The sequence below is a fragment of the Alosa sapidissima genome, chromosome 14, assembly GCF_018492685.1.
Source record: "Alosa sapidissima isolate fAloSap1 chromosome 14, fAloSap1.pri, whole genome shotgun sequence".
Lineage (NCBI taxonomy): Eukaryota > Metazoa > Chordata > Actinopteri > Clupeiformes > Clupeidae > Alosa > Alosa sapidissima.
In genome coordinates, this window is record NC_055970.1 from 27301910 (window position 1) to 27323670 (window position 21761).

At 39.9% G+C, this 21761-nt stretch overlaps 1 protein-coding gene across 9 annotated transcripts in view; it reads right to left on the reverse strand.

The window, feature by feature from the left end:
* Positions 1-10802, reverse strand: part of neo1a (neogenin 1a) — a 92558-nt gene extending 81756 nt beyond the window's left edge. For 2 of the 9 annotated variants that reach the window (XM_042061136.1, XM_042061135.1), the window contains exon 1: positions 10155-10793. In XM_042061136.1, coding sequence (XP_041917070.1) covers positions 10155-10242 — 88 coding nt within the window. In that variant the 5' untranslated portion in view covers positions 10243-10793. Of the gene's footprint in view, positions 1-10154 lie in introns of all 9 variants that reach the window. The other 7 variants (XM_042061139.1, XM_042061141.1, XM_042061134.1 and 4 more) reach the window with 6 other exon arrangements.
* Positions 10803-21761: the final 10959 nt, after the last annotated feature.

Consider the following 21761-nt stretch of genomic DNA (forward strand, 5'->3'; position numbering starts at 1 on the left):
CCTCCGGATTTTTTTTAGTCGCAGAGTGTATTTAGTTAATAATGTTTTTTTTTTAATGTATAGCATTTTACTAGTAATTACTAGTAGCTAAACATATTTAGTCATTTGAATGCTTCATATTGACTTTAAACTATAACACTTAGGCATATCATTAATGTGGTGTGTATGTCTAATTGAGTGCACATTGGTGATGAGCATAGATATACTGTCAGTATATATATCTATGGGTGATGTGTAGGTGTAGGTGAGGTGAGATGAGTAGGTGTAATTGAGTGCCTGTCACTTTAAGAAATACGTGAGAGTAATTTAGCCTCCCTTCAGCCTGATGGTTTAAGGCTAGTCGCTAGTGAATAAAAGTTGTGCATAGTGCAAAAGGATATGTGGATGCAATTCATTATGTTTTCTATGTCATTAGATAAAATAAATGTTCAAAAAACTAACAAGTCGAAGACAATCTTTCTGGGATCAAGTGTTGACGCGACCTGAGCTAGCAGGATAGTTACCAAGGAGCTCTTTCCAGATGTAAAAGTTTGCCATGGTTGCGTAGCCTATTTGCGTATTACAGCGCAAAGTGGTTCTCTCTCTTGCTCTCTCTCTGTGTGTGTGTGTGTGTGGGTGTGTGTCTGCGTCTGCATGAGGCTATGCTCAATTCAACTCGGTAGTTGATCCGTCCGGTCAATAGCACCGCATTCACGCCACTTTGTGATTATACTAACGTCATCAGACAGGCTGTAAAAGTGTATGCGGGAATTTCTCGCATTATGATGGCTAGAGTTGCGGGACTTGAACAAATTATGCGCAATACCCGCAATGAAATTTAAGCCCTGATCCATTGCGAATGACGACGACGACGAGGAGGCTAAAAGAAATTGGCTGAAAACCTGAGCTTAAAACATCCCCTGAAATGTTATGTAGTATGTCATGTATGTTCATCATCACTGCGCCAACTGAAGAAAACCTTTACCCAAAGCTTTATTTGGGTTATGAGAAGCCACCTGAAAAGAAGCAACGAAGAGTCGTCAGGATGAGTGTCGACCGTCAAGTCTCAGCAACAGGTAAGCTAGCCTAGTAGGCGGCTAAATTTGGTATTGACACATGTTTTTTAATGCAACATTACGGTAACATAGAGTATACACACTGTGTTAAAGGCATCCTTGATTTTCTACGCTTCTGTCTTACGTTATACTTAAGGGGAAAATTCCGGTATTTAGCACTTTGAGTCCCTTTTCTGGTTTGTTTTGGATGAACTAGAGTGGTGGACACCGAAATTTTGACGACTGGTCCGGTCTCGACTTTTCTGACTCGCCTTTGACTACTCAGAGTGGCTGCCAACAGGCATACTCAAGAAGGTCCTAAAACAACCCTTAACGTTCGTTTTCAAAATTGTGCAACTCACCGAGTGGTTATTGGTGTTTGTTGATTATTAAAGTCAAATATATCGGCGCAATGTATGATTTCCAGCCGTCTTATTTGCTATTGTGGAACTATTTTATCAGACACCTCACAACCGCGTATAAACTTCTGCTCAATATTTGAACCTGAAGCATAGACGGTGGCGCAGTAATATCAACGTGCAATGAGTCATCCAACAGAAATCAATGAGATTTTACAAAATGCCAAATAAAACACGACAGAAACTGTATTTCACTACGCTACTTGTTTTGGAACATCAACGAACACCACTAACCACTCCGGTTCTACTTGGATGCCCTCATACAATCATAATGCTATCTCCCGACCGTTGCACTCCTCAAACAAATGACGCTCTGCCACCTGTACGTTCAGGCCAATCCAAACTTTTTTCATCTGTTGTTCCTTGTTGGTGGAATGAGCAGTTCCTACTAGAGCAGGGACATCCCTCTCCATCTTCAAAAAACTCCTGAAGACTCAGCTCGTCAGAGAACATCTCCTCTCTTACAACTAGTCTTGCTGATCCTAGCACCTACCACCTGACTAGAACTGACACTTGACTGTTTAAAAACAGCACTCACTGATGCACTTACTTCTATTGTACTCTCTGATGCACTTATTCCTATTGTAGGCCTACTCTACCTTTTTAGAACCTGTCCTAGAATTGTTAAGAGAATTGCTTTAAAAAGCTTAAACTGTTTACCATGTTAGTAGCTTTGGCTAAAAATGTGTCAGCCCAATGTAATGTAATGTAATGTAACCAGTATTCAACACTCTTGTCTCCTGTCTACAAGGTTTTGCACCAGTCAGGTCAGTAACACACTAAAAGCATTGGATAGAGGTCCATGTTGAGCACAACAAAGACCTCATTCCATGGCTGCCCCGTGACACAAAAAAATAAACTATACCACAGGTTTTTCTGCAACATTTCCCTGATGTAGATGTGTATTTTTGTATATTATGTTGATATGTTCCTATATGTATATTGTTGGCTCTATTGTATAGTATGTGCCCATATTACTATTTGTCTACTGAATGTAAAAGTTACTATTACATGTCTATTTGTTACTTCTACTGTACATGTATATTTGTTGAATGTATAGAGAGCCAACCTACCAAAGTCAAATTCCTTGTGTACCGTAAGTATACATACAGTAACTGCGGAGGGCAAAGGTATGTTTATCTTGCCGTTTTTTTTTTTACTCTGTGAGGTTGTGTTCCTACAGTGTAGTGAATGACAGACGGCGATTTTTACATCGATCTTGTATTAACCGGAAATGAATTGAATGTTTCTCAATAAAAAGAGATTTAAAAGTGCATAGCTGGAAAAGTGCTATGTCGGCGTGAGGAGTTAACAACTGTAAGGGTATGCAGTGCACTTGCTGGCCCTGTTTCTTTGGTAGACCAAGGAAGGATTTTACTCGTACTAAACAATTCAAAGGATGACTAAGAATTTCATTATCTTAGCTCTTCACATACAGTAGAATGAACTTGCATAGCTGATCTATTAATCTAGATGCATACAAAACCCGAGGGTTATCCATACAAGCTACATTTCAAACTCTCTTCTCCCTCATTAAGGAAAGGCTGTGGGGCTGTGGTGCAAAGTGGGAGAGTAAATGTAAGTAAACAGAATCCTCATTACTTTTAAATAACCCCATTAATTAATTGGTCCACATTAAATAATGATTTCCATGCCTTTGATGAAAGCTTGAGTTTTTGCTTTGAAAAGCCATTTCAGCTTTTTATACTTCTTGTTTATCCTCAGCTATTCACCATTTCTGCAGAAAAAAAGCAAATCCCTGCATCAAGGCCAGCATTTATAACAATAGCCTTATAACTAGGCCTAATCACATAGTGCAGTAGGCAAGCAGAGCTCATAAATATGCCCCAAATTCCAACACTCATGTGCTGCAAGCCAGAGCGAGCCTTAAGACAACTGTGTGTGCAAGCTCAAGCGCACATGCATACTGTCCATCAGCTCTGCATCGACCAGCATCCTGACATAAAAAAAAAATATGTCAGATATTCACTCAAATGACAACCAACACCCCACAGACTAACCCCACAGACATCTTAGTGTGGTGAGACTTTCATAGACTTCCAGAATATGGTAAAAATTCTGCCTCCTTTTCAGTTACACTTGCTATATCATCCAGTGGGCTATCAACACTTTAAAGGCTAGGCTAGGCTAGAACATGCATGTAGCGTTTCCATCCCTGAGCTATGTTCACACTGCAGCAGGCTTCTAGCTTCACCTTGGCCATGAAGCAGACTGATGGGAAGAGCCAATCATGAGGCTGGGAGGGGGACAGATGCAATGGCTCTGTATTAGATTGCAGTAGCCTAATAGGCCTGTGTCTGTGTCCTGCGCATGCAGCGCGTGTTGAGAATTGTGTCATCAATAATTGGATCAATCAAAATCCAATTACTGATACAAAATACCAGAGTTTAAATTGGTATTTCTGTCAATGCAGTTGGGGCTGTCAAATATTTTCTTTCTCGATTAATCGCTGAAATTCACATGATTAAAAATTCTTTCCATAAGTCCATATTAACAATGTAAAGCAATTATTACCAATGTATCTCGATTGGGAGTCAAATGGATGCAGTGAAAGTTACTTTATGAACTCAACTTTAAAGGAATACGCCACCCAATGTCAGTAGTAATATATGTTCTTACCTTAACTTTCACAAGTTGAGTCATACCTCTCCCGTGTCGGTACGTGCACTCAAACGCTCTGGCGTGCGGCGCAAATATGTTAGCATGTTGCTTTGCTAGCGGGCTCAGACGTAGCCATAGAGGGAGGAAGATGGCAGTAATCAAACACATCCACGTTTTCCCTACTTAAATACAGTTGCACGAGTAGTTGATAAAAATGTGTACGGTCACACAACATGAAACGTGCCGATTTTCCAAGCGAATAAACAGGAGAACTACAATGTGTGACACAATAGCACTTGGGAGTACTTCAACCTAGCGTAGTAATATTAATTAACACCTAATTGTAGATCCTATCCACCACAGAGTTCAGCCGACCCTCAGCCTCCCCCTCCGAGGCACACACAGTCATTTTCATAAATAGAGACAACCTGCCTTGCTGGTGTTACTTTGAGCTGACTTAGCAAAGTAGCAGGAAGTGGTAAAGTAGATTGTGAACAATCATGGTTATAACATGCATTGTGAAGGGTTGTGATAACAAGCAGAAGTATTATAGTGATTTCATGTTTCATAGAATTCCGCTTCGCTGCAAACGGCGGAAAACATGGCTGGGATCTACAATTAGATGTCAATTAATATTACTACGCTAGGTCAAAGTACTCCCAAGTGCTATTGAGCCACACATTGTAGTTCTCCTGTTTATTCGCTTGGAAAATCGCCATGTTTCATGTTGTGTGACCTTACACATTTTTATCAACTACTCGTGCAACTGTATTTAAGTAGCGAAAACGTGGATGTGTTTGATTACTGCTATTTTCCTCCCTCTATGGCTACATCTGAGCCTGCTAGCAAAGCAACATGCTAACACATTCGCACCGCGCGCCAGAGCGTTTACAAATACTCATATTTTCATTATCTTTGAGTTCAGTTCAAAACAAGGAACTTTTCATATTGAGAAATATGCACAATTGCATGTGCAAAATGTAGCCTAGGCCTACAGCACATTTCAATGAAGTGCAAAACAAACAGAAATAGCCTAGTCCATATACATTAATTATGTTCAGTTCAGTTAACTAGTTCAGTTGAAAACGTGTTACAGTGGAGTTTACACAATGTTTATCTCGTAGATTATGGCTTAAATTTGAAGTGCTTCTGTGATATTTTTATTCCATGTCGACTGTGCCGATTTTTTGACAAGCGTCCTTGACAAGGCGGCCAGAGCTTCTTTTGCAGCTCAAGTCGGCGGTGGTTTGTACAGTAAGTGTCATGAATGTAACAGTTCTAAAATTGTGATAGCCTTGTTGATAAACTGTGTATTTCTTTTATGTCTGAAGCATTAACTTCAATCCTCCGTTGGCCAGCCTAAGCAAATTGCTAGCAGCAAGCTGGCAACACCGAAACCACTGAAGGTAGAGAGGAAATTAAATAATTTAAACAAAGAAAATCACAAACGAGGAAAGACGTATACAAAGGCTGAATGAATGTGAGAATTGGAGACAGACACTGGAGAAGGAAATTAAGGAATCATTCCGCGTCAAGATCAGACAAAATCCAGGAAAATGGTTGCTGCACCGTCTCAGATTTTGCTGAAAGCTTGTCTACCTGATATTTATATGGAATTGTTAAATTCCAATGTTTTCATACATTTTTTCACCCTTGACTTTTTAAGTTGTACACTCTCAGAAATGCCTTATCTTGGAGGCCATGTTTGGGCATTAATTCCTTGAAAAGTATTATTCCTAACTAGGGGTGTCACGATTTCGATTTTATATTAAAATTACATCTCAATCTCGAACTTCAAACTCAAAGGTAGAATCGACGATGCAGCCACACCCCCAATGTCACGTTCAGCATGTATGCCAAGACGGACAAGCGCAGCCAGTTATAATATACACATCAACCTAACGAAATCAAAGCCCCTCTTGCTACTCTGAAATCTCCGGTGTGGAAGTATTTTGTTGTTCATTCACGTCAATTAACACTAGCCTACTCAACTTACCAAGTGAAAAAGATGATCTAGTTACAGTCCAAAATTACTTTAAGGTATAAAATGCAAATTGATAAGTACATATTCCATGAACACTAACCTTGGGTCTCTTAGGAGTGTGCTGAAACAATCAAATCACCATTCTGTGTTGTTTCATTTCATGTTCAGGTCTCCGTTTAGTCTAATGTTTGTTCTGTTTACATTACAACCTCGAGGTTGGAACGGTTTCAAAATAAAAAGCGGTTTAAAAATTCCTGGGTGATGCACGACAGCCATTATGCACCACAACGCTCACCACACATCAGCTTGAGGTGGAGAGTGAGGGGATGAATAAATGAGTCAATTTCACAAGGGGATGACTAGGGGACCAAATTGACTGAGTTGAAGGAGCCAGGTTAGGAATTTAGCCAGGAGATCAGGGCACTACTCTATGCGATAAGTGCCCATTCTTTGTAATATTCCACTTCATCAAGGCACCCAATGTCATAAAGCAGCAATGAAGTAACCATTTGGTGCCTCATGCATGTAACACATAACACATACAACACATGATTTGTCATCTGCACACCAGTTACCAGAACAGAAGTATCAAATGAAAATAACTTTAAGAACTAGGTTAGTCTCCAACAGAAGATTGAATTCAAAAGGCAATAGAAGTATCAATAAGGAACATTATGAACTAGGTTAAACAGAAGAGTCCATTTAAAAGTGTAAGATCTTACAGAACCACAAGTATCAAAGCAAAAACAACACAAAGTTAAAGTCCATCTTTGACATTTTCCCCTCACATTTCTCCTAAATTGCCCATTTAAGAGCTAGGCTACTTTTAGCCTTAGGATTCTTTGTGAATGCGAGTCCAAATGAAAGCAACAGAGGGTAACACAGATTTTTACAATAAAATAAGTAAAACTGTCCAAAATAAAACATCCCTTCAGCTCAGAAGATAAAGCCAAACAACCTAGAAACAAACACTAATAAAGTTACACATTAAAGTGGGGAGATGCTATTATCCAGAATGTGAAATCATTTCTAAGGGATTGACACCAGCCATTTGGGCTAGGGTCATTCCACGTTCAGTTCAGCCAGGGCCCACGCACTTAGGGCTCAAAAAATTCTGAAAAAATTACCAGGTGTACCCATGTTACCCAGGAGACACACTGTAAAATTACTCTTATGTAAGATCAATACTTTCCAAGATACAGCCAGTTTTATAGGGGGAGGGGGTGTCGATTTTGCTCGGCCTCTTTTTTTTTGTCAAAGTTCACAAGCCCACAGCGCAAGAACTAAACCATGTAGGAGGCTCAAATTGTGCATGCTGGTACATAAATAGGAATAGTATGTAGCAAAATCGTCACGTTTGGTCTGTATAATCCTGCATGGTCATAGCTGTCCCTCAAAGTTGATACAAATTGTATTGGAGTTTTTGGCTGGGCTCTGTTTAAGCCTTCAGAAGACATAATTTTACTCAACATAGGCTCTTGATTTATTTTTCTTACTGAGATAAGTAGAAACACTCTCACAAAAAACAATGAACAGAAAATAAATCCCTTCAGGGTCTGAACAGCAGACCTCACAAGTCTAAAAAATAATTTTGGTTCTCATTTTCAGAGCACCTAAACACCTTGTGGGAATATACAAAGATTTTTTGAACTGACGTGGAATGACCCGCTACTGTTTTTCCAGTCAATAAGGGATAGGCCTAAATATTACATAAGCAAACATATTTCCTATCCTGAAGTGAAATGGAAGAGTCAAAACACATGGCAAAATATTCAGAACCGTGCTTTGTAGATCAATTAATTTTAAACATCAACAAAGACTTCACCAGAGTTTCACCAGAATTTACAAGAGAGGAAGTCAGAGACAGTTTCTGAGGAGGAGGGTACAGGCCTAGTTTTCCTAGATGGACATCTATGTACCACACAGTTTAAACACTGTGTGCCTTCCAATTTCCCAGTTGGATAATCTGACATCTGATGGTCATGGTTTTGTTGGAAATTAGAAATTGGATTGTTACAGTTCCCACTGAATACTGAACATTAACATTAACAGTTCACTGTATAGACAGCCCAAACTATTTTGATGCCCCAATACATGAGGGCAGGAATATTTGTTGATTTGCTTCACAAATGATCACAACTAAGCTCAGGCTCCTGGAGCTGGAACTGGAGCTGCCGAAAAGTTTGGAAATTAAACCTGCCCAATATCCTACCAGTGTGCACGACGAGTGCCCAACCAATGACTTGCAGTCATCCTGTTCCGTTTCCGGTGCCGGCGAGAGTGCCAGCAATCCTTGTAACTCTTGAATTCAATAAAGTATCTATCTATCTAGTCTTGGTTCATTTCTTACTACACATCTTACTTCAACCGCAGAGCACTATGAATTCTTCAAGTCAACTACAACTGTCATTTTGCATTTGGTAACAGAAAGTCATGTAGTCTGATAGGCCATTAAGAAGAAATATTTGTCCCAACATTTGGGATGATCTTTCTGAATACAAGCTATGATTTTCAATTTACTCAAACACATGTATTCCTCTTGCCTTCCATGAACCATCATGAAGCAAACACATTTTGCTTCAGGCAACTTCAGAGCACACAAAATAGTGTGTGTGTGTAACAAACAGATATTTTCAGTTGGAGAACCCACAATTAGTAATTTGAAACTCTGCCCACAAGTGTCCAATTCTCCTCCAATTCTCTGGAATCAATCAAAACTCCCGCAGGAACTCCCCCGTTCCCCTTAATCTCCTGCTTTTATTACTTTCCAGACACAGCCTGCCCATTCTACCCTGCCCCCATACCTTCCCCTCCCCCTTTTGTGGTGGTCTCCAGGAAAGCCTGTGATGTTTCAACGCAGCAGACTCTCGGTGCTACAGAGGCCTTTTTACCTCATATCATCCCCCTAGCAAAACAAAGCCTACCAAGACCAGCCCAACAGAAAGCTTTATTGTTTTTGGCATAATATATGCACACGAGTTACCTGTGGCGCAGTACTCATATCTCAAATAACTTATGCATCCATTGCAATGATTTAATCATGACACGTATTACAAATTAACAACGTCCATTGATGTCGCGTTATACACAGAGATCCTTGCACTGAACATTCCGGGTTTTTAACTGGGAACATCCAAGGACTTCGCCTTTCCTTCAATTTAACGTTACGTCCCATCAATGTCGTTGCATTTGTTATTTAACGTTAGCACACTGAAAATAGCTTGATACCTCGAAATGACAACAGCAACGTTAGCAAATTTGCAATCAGGCTACCATATTGTCGGCGAGCTGCGGCCATCTAGTTAGCATTTGCTACTACTGAGATGTAACAGGCTTTTTTTTAGCACGAGACACAGCTTGTTTTAATACCGCTTATCATTACCTTAACGTTGTCCAACGTTACTTAATTAACGTGCGGTTGCCCAACCAATGACTTGCAAAGTTACGGACTTCTATCTGACGTTAATAAGTTTACTGTTAAGTTACAATATAAATCGTTTTTTTTTTTTTTTTTTCAACCAAGCTAGCAGCAGTGTCATTACTTCTTTAGCTTCAAAAAGCAAAATGAAATTATCCGTCTTTAATTCCTAAAATGCTACTAGCTGCACGATCTCTTTAAAGCCCCAGTGTTCAGGTAATAACAGCTAACTATTAGCTAGATAGAAGCAAGATAGCGATGCATGGGCAACTTACAGCTAACTTATAATGGAGTCGTTTAAAAAGGTGAGTTAGTTATTTCTTCGGGGTGATTATGACTATGTATGCTACCCACACGATTTCCTTCTTGTTGTATCAAATATGACATGCTACAATTTCAAACACATTTGACCAGCTCAACAAAGCATAGTTGAGCCAACGTTATCCACAAGCAGACAAGTGGCTAAGAAACGTTAGCTGTTAGCCCACAAGCCACTTGTATCTGGTGAGACTGCAGCAGCTTGGGGGTTAACGTAAACTGCATTCCAGAGCTTGCCTTTGTCGACATCCAAACATAATGTCAAGAAAACAAAGCCTACTCGCAATTTATTGTCATATTCGTAATACCTACAATGATTAACGTTGTTCGAGGCATGAATTCGTGTTTGTATACGTTACCTTTGTCGACATGAACGGCCATGGTAAGCGGGTGTAGAAAGGTGAGACAGATGAGAGAGAGCAGCAAATCTGCTCCCCGCTCGGCCATCACTTAAAAAAAAAAAATAATCCTCTCAGAAAATCCCTCGAAGAAAATCCGTATTGTGACTGAAGTCCCTAACACACGCCTTTTCCTAGATAATAAGCCGAAGAATCTTCCCGAGTATAACCTTTGCAATACGTGAAGACATTCGGGACCAGTTTTTTTCCTGAACAGACCAAACGAAACATCAAGTTAGGTAGCCTAACGTTAACGTTAGTTGGCTCGCCCGGTCTTCGTGTAGGTAGGTAGTCAAACACTCACGCGAAAGACTGATCCTCTAAATTGTTCAGCCGTTTGAAAAAGACTCAATCCATAGCGATATGACCGAAAACATTCCCAGAGATTAGTAAACACTTTCCACTACGGGATTAACGTTATCATTTGATTTATGAGGGGGGAAACAATGCTAAGACTTGCATTCCAAGAACGGGGACGAGGGGAATCGTATGTTAGTCTGAAAGACGATCACTTATCCAATGTTAAACGCAGCCTGCTTGCCACGAGCAACAGCAGCGCAGAAGAGCAGGAATTCTGTCTGGAGAACGGGAAAACAAGGGCTGGAATACAGGGGGCTCTGCATTGCTGACGCAAGAATTGGCAAGTACTAAGGCATGGGGTGGCTATCTGGAAGCAAGTTTCGGGCGAATTAGGCATTTCAATAAGGTATTGCTTGCACGTAGGCCTAGTTGCCAAATATTGAAACTGGAAATGTGCTGAGTCCCAAAATTCTGTAGGCTAACTTCAGCTCAAGCATTCTAAAAACAATCGGGTAGTTTTTAACATAACATTTCTTTAACCACCCAGTAGGCCTCATTCACCAACCGTTCTTAGACACTGTTCTTAAAACCCAGTCCATCACTAACCTGGCTATAGGCTAGGCCTAAAGCCAGACTCGAATTCTTATCAATTTTTTTGTCTGACGTTACACCATTGGGAGTTGAGTGTTTCAACCCAGCCTAGAAGCCAGCCCGAATTTACCCCACACAACATGAGGATGCCTAATGCCTTAAAGATGCAGTCAGGGATTGCGCAGAAAGTCGCGTTTGTTTATGTCTATTTTATACAGACTATGGTTTATGTGTATATTTAAATTATTAGCAGATGGTTTTGTCCAAAACAAAGTGCTATACATATATTTTAACCAAAGACCAAGCGAAACACCAGAGAGGTCCTCCAGTATTCTCAGAGAAACTCCACACAGGGTTTCATTTTTGATTTAGCGCTTATTTTGTGACAAAATATTATAGGCCTAATCTTATAGAAATATTATAGGAATACTAGGCTATAGGAATTTGGGAAGTACTGACTACTTTAGAAAATACTATAGCGGCTATAAGGAGGTATTACAGAACATCACAGAAGTATTATACACTGCTATATAAATCTTATAGGATTATAGCCTATTCCATCAACCTCGCTAAAGCCGGCTAAACCTTATTGCCATAAGGCTTGCTAATTTTAGTGAGTTCCGTTCCATTAGCGTGGTTTATCCTATTAGAATTTATGCCACATAACTAGTCTGGTCCATATGTGTTGCAAAAAAAAAAAAAAAAAAAAATCAGTCGGGGAAAACGAGTTCCAAAAGACGGTGCAGTCAACCTGTGCTTTCATGTTCTCATCACTTGTAGCCTACAACTTCAAAAATAGAAGTCAATTTCTTTTCTGACAGTGTCACCAAGCATTGATATGATACCTACATTCACTAGTTGGGCCATTCTACAGAAACGTCCATTTCTCTGTCCTGACACTTTAGCCTACAGATGTTACATTTTGAAAAACACCTAATTGTTGCAATTTCTTTGTAGGCCTATTTCTAAGTAAAACTATATGCTAATTGAACAATTACATGTTTTTGAGCCAACAAAGTGACAGTATTTATTTTTATCTACACAGTAGCCAATCAGAAAATAACTGTATTGTATATGGGTAAAATGTAACGCAACAACCAATGAAAAACGCGTATCCTGGAATTGTTGAACGTGAATTATTGAACGTGAACCTGTTACCTACTTCTTCCAAGTTTCGTTCACCTTGGAGCTTCGAGCATCAGTTCATGGTTTCAGCACATAGTAAGTCGTCTTTTAATGTTACAACAAATCCACAACTTGTTTGACACAAACAATGACAACGTGACTGCTGCTATAAAGAATGTTTCCCAGATAATTAGCATCAGTAGTTCATGACTGTCTGTAACTTAGCCAACAGTTTCACAGCCTGTTCATTGACAACACTTGCTCAGAACAAGTAGCCTATGCCTAGTCATACTTTCGTTCACACGATGACTGACATATTTTCACATTCTAAACATCTCTCTCTTTCCAAATAGGCTTAATCATTTTATTAGCACTAAACAAATTAAAGTGTATTGCATAGCCTATTGTTATAGGTCACTTTTAAAATCACGTCATATTATATAATTATATCCTGGCCGTGGATGCATTAATCATTGCATCTGTATTCAAAAATGTCGGGTAGAAAACAATTAAGCATCCTCTCATTCACCCTGAGAGGAAAGCCCCCTGAAAGGTCCAGGTTAGTGGATGCTCAGAGGTGGTGAAAAGGCCCATTATTGAATTGTCAGTGCCATGTGTCAAATCATTTCTTTTGCAGATCTGAGCAATTATAAATTATACTTTTGCCCCATTTTGACTTAGGAGGGCATTGCTCCTACATACTTTAGCCAATAATCAAACGTCTGCTCTCTTTTGGAAAGCTGAGACACTGTTGGAAAACAATTAGAATAACTGTGTGATGTACTGTCACAAAGTTACAAAGGCTAGATTATTCTTTTATTTTTCTACCGGATAACAAGCATCTTTGAACTGACCACATTTCAGCCCTCTAGGTCTTGACTTGATATGACTTAAGTCCTAGCATTAGGTATTGTCATGCTGTGCAAAAGTAGATCAATATAGAATGACAACATATGTACTTTAGACCATTATTTGCCAAGGTATGCTAATGCATTCGGTAAAATGCCCTATGAAAACTCCCCATATAGGACTTTGGGTTATCCAAAATGCATACTGGCAATCAAATGCTTACTGCAAATGAACCCCACATAAGCATAATCTTGGCCTCAAATGAAAGGTAATACTCTGAAGTTTCATGCTTGCCTTTGGATTGTAGGCTACTTCAGGTTCTGATATGACTACAGTAAATATGGAATAATTACAAAAAATACAAATCTTTACAATTTCTATTTCAATTCAATTGGTGTGTATAAGACGGGCTATATTTCTTCACAACTAATATTGGATCAACTGGTAACTGACCTGGGGCTGTATGCTAGCTGGTGATGCTAGTTGTGCGTGTAAATCCTCACACCCCTAACCTTAAGAACGCTTCTAACCGCTGAGTTGGAAGCCTGGGCTTTTAGCACAGTGGTTAGAGCGCTGGACTCCCATGCCAGTGTGTGTTGACCTGGCGGCGGCGGGGGGGGTGGGGGGGGGTTGGGATTGTCGACGGGGAATGTCACTCTTGCCTGTCCTCAAAACTTGAGAGCCCTGAAAGTAGACCAAAAGAATAGATTAACAAAAATGGAAAATATGTCGTAAAATTAAGGGGAGGATAAAGGATTCCTGTTCGATTTACAAGCTCCGTCTACAGGATTTTCATTAAAAGAACATCGAAAGAGAGAAAAAAATAGATAGTTGCCTACATAAATTGGAGAATAATTAGCCTGGGAAACCCAGAAGAACTTCTGGCAAATTTGGGATTTGCTCTGCTAGTCTGTCTGGCAAAGAGCCCATTCCAATTTTCCTAAATCCAGGCACCAATTACAACCGTTGAGGTGGGCTTTACAGTACCGATATTGTGTTGGTTGAAGCAGGGTTTTTAAAAAAAATTCAAAGATGGCTGCTGTCAGGGAACAGTGCTTGTTTGAAGCTGCTATCACGTCGATTTTAGGCAGGGAGTCAGAAGAAAGTTTCCCGTACTGCTCCCTTATGTTGGAATGTGCGGAAATGTAAAAAAAATGAAGGGATACCTATATGTGATAGTTAATTTTACAACATTTTTTCCATTTTCGTCAATCTATTGTTTTTGTCTACTTTTCTACCCCCTGCATGAGCGGACATGAAGCTGACCGATGCCTCTCTTGAATAAACAAAGGATGCAGTTAACTTGAGTTAATGGAACGGCTTCAGCCTCAAGTGAAAGTCTGTGCTACTTCAAGCCAGGCTGTTGTTAATTCCACCAATAAGGCCTTTATGGTAAAATGGACAGATGGAAGCCATTTTTGCCGGGAGTTTGCCAAAAAGCACGACTCTCAGACCATGAGAAGTAAAATCATCTGGTCTAATGAAACGAAGACTGAACTATTTGGCCCTAATTCCGAACGTTGTGTGTGGAAGAAACCAGGCACTGAGCTGCACCGATGTTTGTCCTTCTTTACGCTTTTCTCATCCTCTTAAAGGAACTCTGGATGTCATTAGTGACCATTGGGTCCTTGGTTACCTGTCTGACCAAGGCTCTTCATCCCGGATTACTCAGTTTGGCCGAGCGGCCAGATCTAGGAAGACTGTTGGTTGTTCCAAACTTTTCCATTTGAGAATGATGGAAGCTACTGTGCTCTTGGGCACTTTCAATGCTGCAAACATTTTCTTCTATCCCCCAGATCTGTGTCTTCACACAACCCTGTCTCGCAGGTCTATGGACAATTTTCTCGACCTCGTGGCTTGGTTTTCACTCAGACATACACAATCACTCTAAAAAATGCTGGGTTATTTTTTCAACCCAATCACCGGGTTGACACTATTGGGTAATTTTGTGGGATTGTTTCGTTTTTTTTACTCATGTTGGGTTATTTCTGTAACTCAGCTTGTTGGGTTGATAGTTTAGGACAGTGCCCCCTCCTCTCCCCCAGAGTAAACTACCCAGCACCAGGGTGACTTTAACACAGCTGCATAGCTATCAACATGCAATGGAAATCAGGTTATTTCAGAAGGTATGTCCCACCTTTGCTTAAATAACTCCTAAACGGTTTTGTTCAGGGCTTAACTGTGATACAATATCTTTGTAAATTACGTTTGATTAAAATATTTCATTCATCGGTCCCGGCTTTCCCTGCTATTTGGGTCGTTATTATGTCTAACATTAAATGAACAACATTTCAACACTAAATGAATGATCCGTAACTGAAGCCTATCATCGGATGCATATTACATGCCTAGTAATATGGGTAGGCATTCAGCGTGTTTGAAATCATTAATTCCCATCTTTGCAGAGAGAGGAAAAGTTTTGTGTGAAAGGAATTAAAGGCCTGTCTCATAGACAGATAGATGGTACAGTTCGGTGATTTTGGAAAATAAAAACCTGGGCTACAAAGCCCGTAATTAGCTTTACGGGAAGTGTGAAAGTTATTGTGAGTAGTGAGTGACTTGTACGTGGAAATCCCTCTCTATACATCTGTTTTTTTTTTTTCTTTTAATAGTGAGATATCTATCAGTAAAGAAACTTTACATTTAGTGGCAGCAATGGGATGCTTTTAACTACATTTCAGAGAGTGGGTGCGCACATCCAAAGAAACTTTTCTGCAGGTGCCAGACAATAGTGTCAGACAGTAGAAAAAGTTTGGTCTGCACACTGCAACTGCTCCAAAATATAAACTTTATTAATTTAAAAGCAACGTTTCGATCCCCTTGTAAACGTTGCTTTCAAATTAATAAAGTTTATATTTTGGAGCAGTTGCAGTGTGCAGACCATGCTTTTAACTACAACCACTGGGTGGGAGCCATGATGCAAGAGGCTGCATTCATACCACACAGTGGATCCTTGGGACCCAGATTCGAGTCTGACCTGCATTCAGTTCCTTATTCCTCCCTATCTCCGTCACTCTCAACAGTCCTTTCCACATAAAGGCAAAACCCCAAAAATATCAACTATACTATCCAGTCACTGAACCATGTGGCTGGGACTCAAGTTGGTAGAAAGTTATTTGTCCAAATTATAACACCCTGGAACAGAGTTTACAAATGTGTAGTGATGTAATCAGTGATCGAGCGAAATCTTTGACTTTCGTGCACAATTGCATTTTATTGAGCAGGCAGGAATCTGTTTCAGCAGTTACCTGCATTTTCCATTGCCCTAAAACATTTATTGCTGTGAATGACACAAGATCATACATACAAATGCAAATCCATTAACTGTATTTTCAAATCCTACAAACTGATGGGGAAAAAAAAAAAACATTATTTAATATTTTGATAAATTCTTACTGAAGTAGACAGAAGCTCACATTAAATAAAATAATAAAATGGATTAACATTGATGAGTGGAAGGAGTCTAGTTCTCATGTGATGCTTGCTACAAGCTGAATGAATAATAGTGGCTTAAAGTCATGATTTAAGGAGAAGGAAAATGGTGATCTCCATATGGCACTGATAAACTGATGATTAACTCCTACTGGCAGATATACTGTGGGGGATTAGGACTGTATTAGAAAGCTGTGGCAGAGTTAATGCGATCATGGTAAGCACTGAAACCTATTAACTTGGGAAAGATCTTGTTGAAGGATTAGGACATCATATGTCAGATGGACAAAAACGATTCTCCAGCAATCATTGCCAAGCTGCATTTCATCATGCTAAAATCAATCTGTTCCACTCTCGAAGTGTGATTAAATCAACACAAGGTAAATAGTATCATGTAGGGAAACAAGAACAATATGCCCTTGGTGCAAAAAGAACCTTTCATATACACACACACAAGAAAACATTTTTGTCCAGCTTGTTTTATCAAGCTTGCTCTTTAGTACAAATGTAAAATTACTTCTTAATTTATCTATTAGCTCCACGTCATCTATTTATTTTAAACATTTGAATATCTTAAATGTCTGAAGACTAGTGAAACAATTAATACAAGGTCTTCAGTCATTACTTTTATTGGTAAATGTGAGGTGCAGATCCCCCCACCGTTGTGAATTTATTATCGCTCAAATTCAAGAGGAGGAATATCTCAATGGCAATAGACATGGCAGTGTAAGATTTATCAACATATTGCTGCAGTTCTTGGTCTTGATCAATATTGAAGTTCTTGATCTTTCATAGGTGGTGCAGTATGTACAGTAAGTAAAATGGTTGATAAAATAAGTCAACGGCATGACCTAAAAATGAAGGTTAATGGTGTCTTACATTCTCACCATTGAGTGTAAACTCTAAGAATAAAAACTGACAGATGGCATGACACTAATGAAATCCAGGAGGGATTGACAAATGTGGTTCACTGAATTCTTACTTATTTTTTCTCTTAACAACAAACTATGCAACTATACAGCCTTTGGCAAAAAATATGGAATCACCACTCTTGGAGGACATTCATTCAGCTGTTTTATTATTTAGAAAAGACAAATCATAGATGTGCCTCAACCTTTATTTTTCTGTAAAATATGAACATCATGGCTTTGTGAAACAGCTCAAAACAATTAACAAAAATGGTATAATTTAAGGCAATTTATTTTTCAGATTATGTAGAGGAAAAAACTTGAATTACTTAATCCTGAAAAAAAAAATGATTGAATCACAAACCTAAAACATCACAATTAGTACTTTGTTGCACCTCTTCTAGCTTTTATGACCGTTTGAATTCTCTGAGGCGTAGACTTCATTAATGTAGAACAGTATTCTTCATCAGTCAGGTTTCAACTTTGTCGAACAGCAGCTTTTGAGGGTGCCTTGTCAAGCAAAATTTTCTTTAGTTTCCACCATTAAATTTCAATGGGATTGAGATCCAGATTGTTTGCTGGCCATGTCATTGATTGATATGTCTTTCCTGAAGAAAAGTTTTAACATTCTTTGCTCTATGGCAAGATACATTATCATCCTAGAAAATTACTTCCTCATCACCACAACTCCTTTCAATTGATGGAATGACAAAAGTGTCCATAATCCCGTACACTTGTGCATTTACTGTAGAGGATATAAAATGACTGCCATCTCCCCTGGTCCTTTTCCTGTCATGCAACTCCATATCATTACTGTGACTTTGGAAACTTTCTTGTTTTCTTCAGGCAGTAATTTTATATCCTCTACAATATGATCTGACAAATAAATTGGCTTTAAAAATAAGATTTTTTTTTTAGCTATGTTTCGCAAAGCCTGAATGTTTGTTTTTAAGGCACATCTGTGATTTTCTAAGAAATAAAACAGCTGAATGAATATCTTCCTAGAGTGGTGACTAGGGCAACTACTTGTTTCAGATAGGCTACCTTTATATTATATTAATTGGTCATTCCATGTCAATTCAACCAGGGCCCACTTAGGTCTCAAAAAATTGAGAAAAAATGACCAGGTGTAACTATGTTAACCAGGAGACACGCTGTAAAATTACTTTTAAGTAAGATCAATACTTTCCAAGATACAGCCAGTTTAACGGGGGGAGGGGGGTGTCGATTTTGTTCAGCCTCTGTTTTTTTGTCAAAGTTCACAAACCCATAGCGCAACAACTAAACCATGTAGGAGGCTCAAATTTTGCATGCTGGTACATAAATAGGAATAGTAATGTCTTCTGAAGGCCTAAACAGAGCCCAATAAAATTTTGATGAACTTTGTGGGACAGCTATGACCATGCAGGATCATCCAGACCAAACGTGACGATTTTGCCACATACTATTCCTATTTATGTACCAGCATGCAAAATTTGAGCCTCCTATATCTTTTTATCACTATTTTGTATATGGACTTAATTAAATCAATTGTTCACATCACTCTCTGACGTTGTGGCCAGACTCACATACAGACGGCAACTCAGTTCTGTCACACAAGTATTTTTCCCCGAATTTCTGGATCCTCTGCTTCATCTGTCTCAGGTGGTCTTCCTTTTTTGGATGTTATGGGGCCAAAGAAGGCACGAGCTGTGCAGCAAGAGGAGAGGGCTGTCAGAGAAGAGGGTGAGGGTGGCGTTGTCCCAGAATTGGCCACTGTAACAGGCAGCTCACTGCGTCGGGATTAGTGTGTGCTTCACCTCACTGTGTGTTCACTGTGTGCTGAGTGTGTTTCACTAATTCACGGATTGGGATAAATGCAGAGACAAAATTTCCCTCACGTGATCAAAAGAGTATATACTTTATATATACTTTATTAGACCGCGATCGACTGGTTGGGCACACCTGATATAGATAGAGACCTACAGGCTTCAGTTCAGAGCATCCAAGGTGGGTGAGGATGAGACGCCAGCTGTATTGTCTGGATACAGCCCCAAAAACACTCCAAAGAGGAGATTGCAGAGGGGATCATTCCTTCGCATGGTTTCCCCTGACCCCCAGGTGTGGATAAAGGAATGTGACCCTGGTTCTGCTGCAGAAGCTGCTTCCCTGGCAGACATCTTTATGGCGGCCCGGTGTAAAACCCGTCCCAAAACATTTTCTTAACTGTGTTCTTAAGAAGGTCCTACAAAAACTCAAAAAGCAGATTCACAAAGGTGTTCTTAAACCTTAGAATCGTTTGCAGTTTCGTTCTTATCATGCTGAATTCCATTTCTTAAGTTGACAGGGCGTGCTAATTGTTTATTTAGCATAGGGCGTAGGGCGTTTACCTATGCTAAATAGCATATTTAGCATAGGTAAACGCCCTATCCCCATAAAAGGGCATGATACAGCAGGGCCGTGCACACACAAATTAAGGCTGAGGCACCAGCTTTCATTTCTACCGTATATTGCACACTAAGACCATTTGATTACCGTATATGACACGTGCTTTGAAGTGAAACCACTGCTGCAGAAATTGAACAGTAAATGAGTCGTTATATATACAGTGCATACAGAAAGTATTCACAGCGCTTCACTTGTTCCACATTTTTTTATGTTTCAGGCTCATCTTAAAATGGATGCAATTATATTTTTTCTCATCAATCTACACACAATACTCCAACATGACACAAAAAATAAACAGGTGTTTTGTAATTTGTATTTATTTTTTTTAAAAACAGATGTACCACAAAGTGGTACAAAATATGACCGCCGCTCAGTCCTGCACATTCTCTCCGCAAAAATAAATCACACTTGTCAATTTGTCTTCATCTCCTACTCCATCCCCTACTCTTGCAACTTTTGTGTATGTAAATGAGTGTGTGCGTTTAACAGTGTTGTAGTCAAGTCACTATGGCTCGAGTCCGAGTTCAGGTTCGAGTCTCCAGTATTCAAGTCCAAGTCATTAAAAAAAATTCCTAGTCGAGTCACTATTAAATACAAAACTGACAACCTTTGGGGCATTCATGTCTCCATGCATTTGGCATCATTAAAGTTAACGTCCGTTATTGTAGGAACATGGCGTGACGTATGATGTATGACATGAAGCAGTAACATTTCATTGCACTAATATACATATTACAATTATAGCCTAATGACATTACAAAAAAAGTCGAGTCCTCGTCTCAATTTCCGAGTCTGCATGGTCTGGATGTACGAGTCCGAGTCCAAGTTCGAGTCATTCAGTGCTCAAGTCCAACAAGTCAAGTCACGAGTCTCTAAATTTAGCTCATGACTCGGACTCGAGTCCGAGTCCTGGATTCGAGTACTACAACACTGGCGTTTACCTTTGTGCAGGGTCGGACTGGGAACAAAATTCGGCCCTGGCAATTTTCTCCTGGACCGGCCCACCACTGGACCGACGACCCCCCCAACTCCAAAAATGAATGGATTTTCTTTAACCTGTGCTACACTTTTCCACCAAGTTGTGCGAAAATTGTAGACTGCCCGTAGTTTTTTTTTATGTTGACAGAACCGCACTACAGTAGCCTACATGGTGCACTAAATGGAAGCTGGTAGCGCGTGCAACTAACGTCTATAAAAACAATATATTTATGGAATAAAACTAGACCTCCCACAAACCTAGCGGCTGCTTGGACAAATCCACTTGAGGAGTGGGGCAGGGGGGCGCGATCGTAACACACACTGAACCTGTCATGAAGAGGCCAAAATGATTGACCTGTCACCCCCCAAGCCAAATGGATGCAACTGCATTTATAGGTTAGGCCTATGCACTATGCCTACATGACGGGTCGCAAATAGGCTAAAAAAAAAAAAAAAAAAAATCTCGGAGGTCACCGGCCCACATGTGGACCGGCCCAAATGCCCGGTTGTACAGATTACCAGTCCGAGCCTGCCTTTGTGTATATGTGTGCTTCTCTGTGAGTGTGGGGGTGTGTGTGTGCATGTGTCTGCTTGCCTGAATGTGTGTGTGTGTTTTATGTGTCTGTGCATGTGTGTGTGCCTGCATGTGTGTGTTTTTATGTGTGTGTGTGTGTGTGAGAGAGAGAGAGTGTGTGTGTTTATGTGTGTGCGTGCGTGTATGTGTTTGTGTCTGTGCGTGTGTGTGTGTGTGTATGTGCGTGTGCCTGCATGTGTGTATTTTTATAAGTGTGCGTATTTGTGTGTGTGTGTGAGATAGAGTGTGTGTTTATGTGTGTGTGTGTGCATGTTGGTGTGTTTGTGTTTATGTGTGTATGTGTACGTGTGAGTCTGTACGGGCGTGCCTGTGTGTGCATGTGCGTGCGTATGCCTGCATGTCTACTGTGTGTGTATGTGTGTC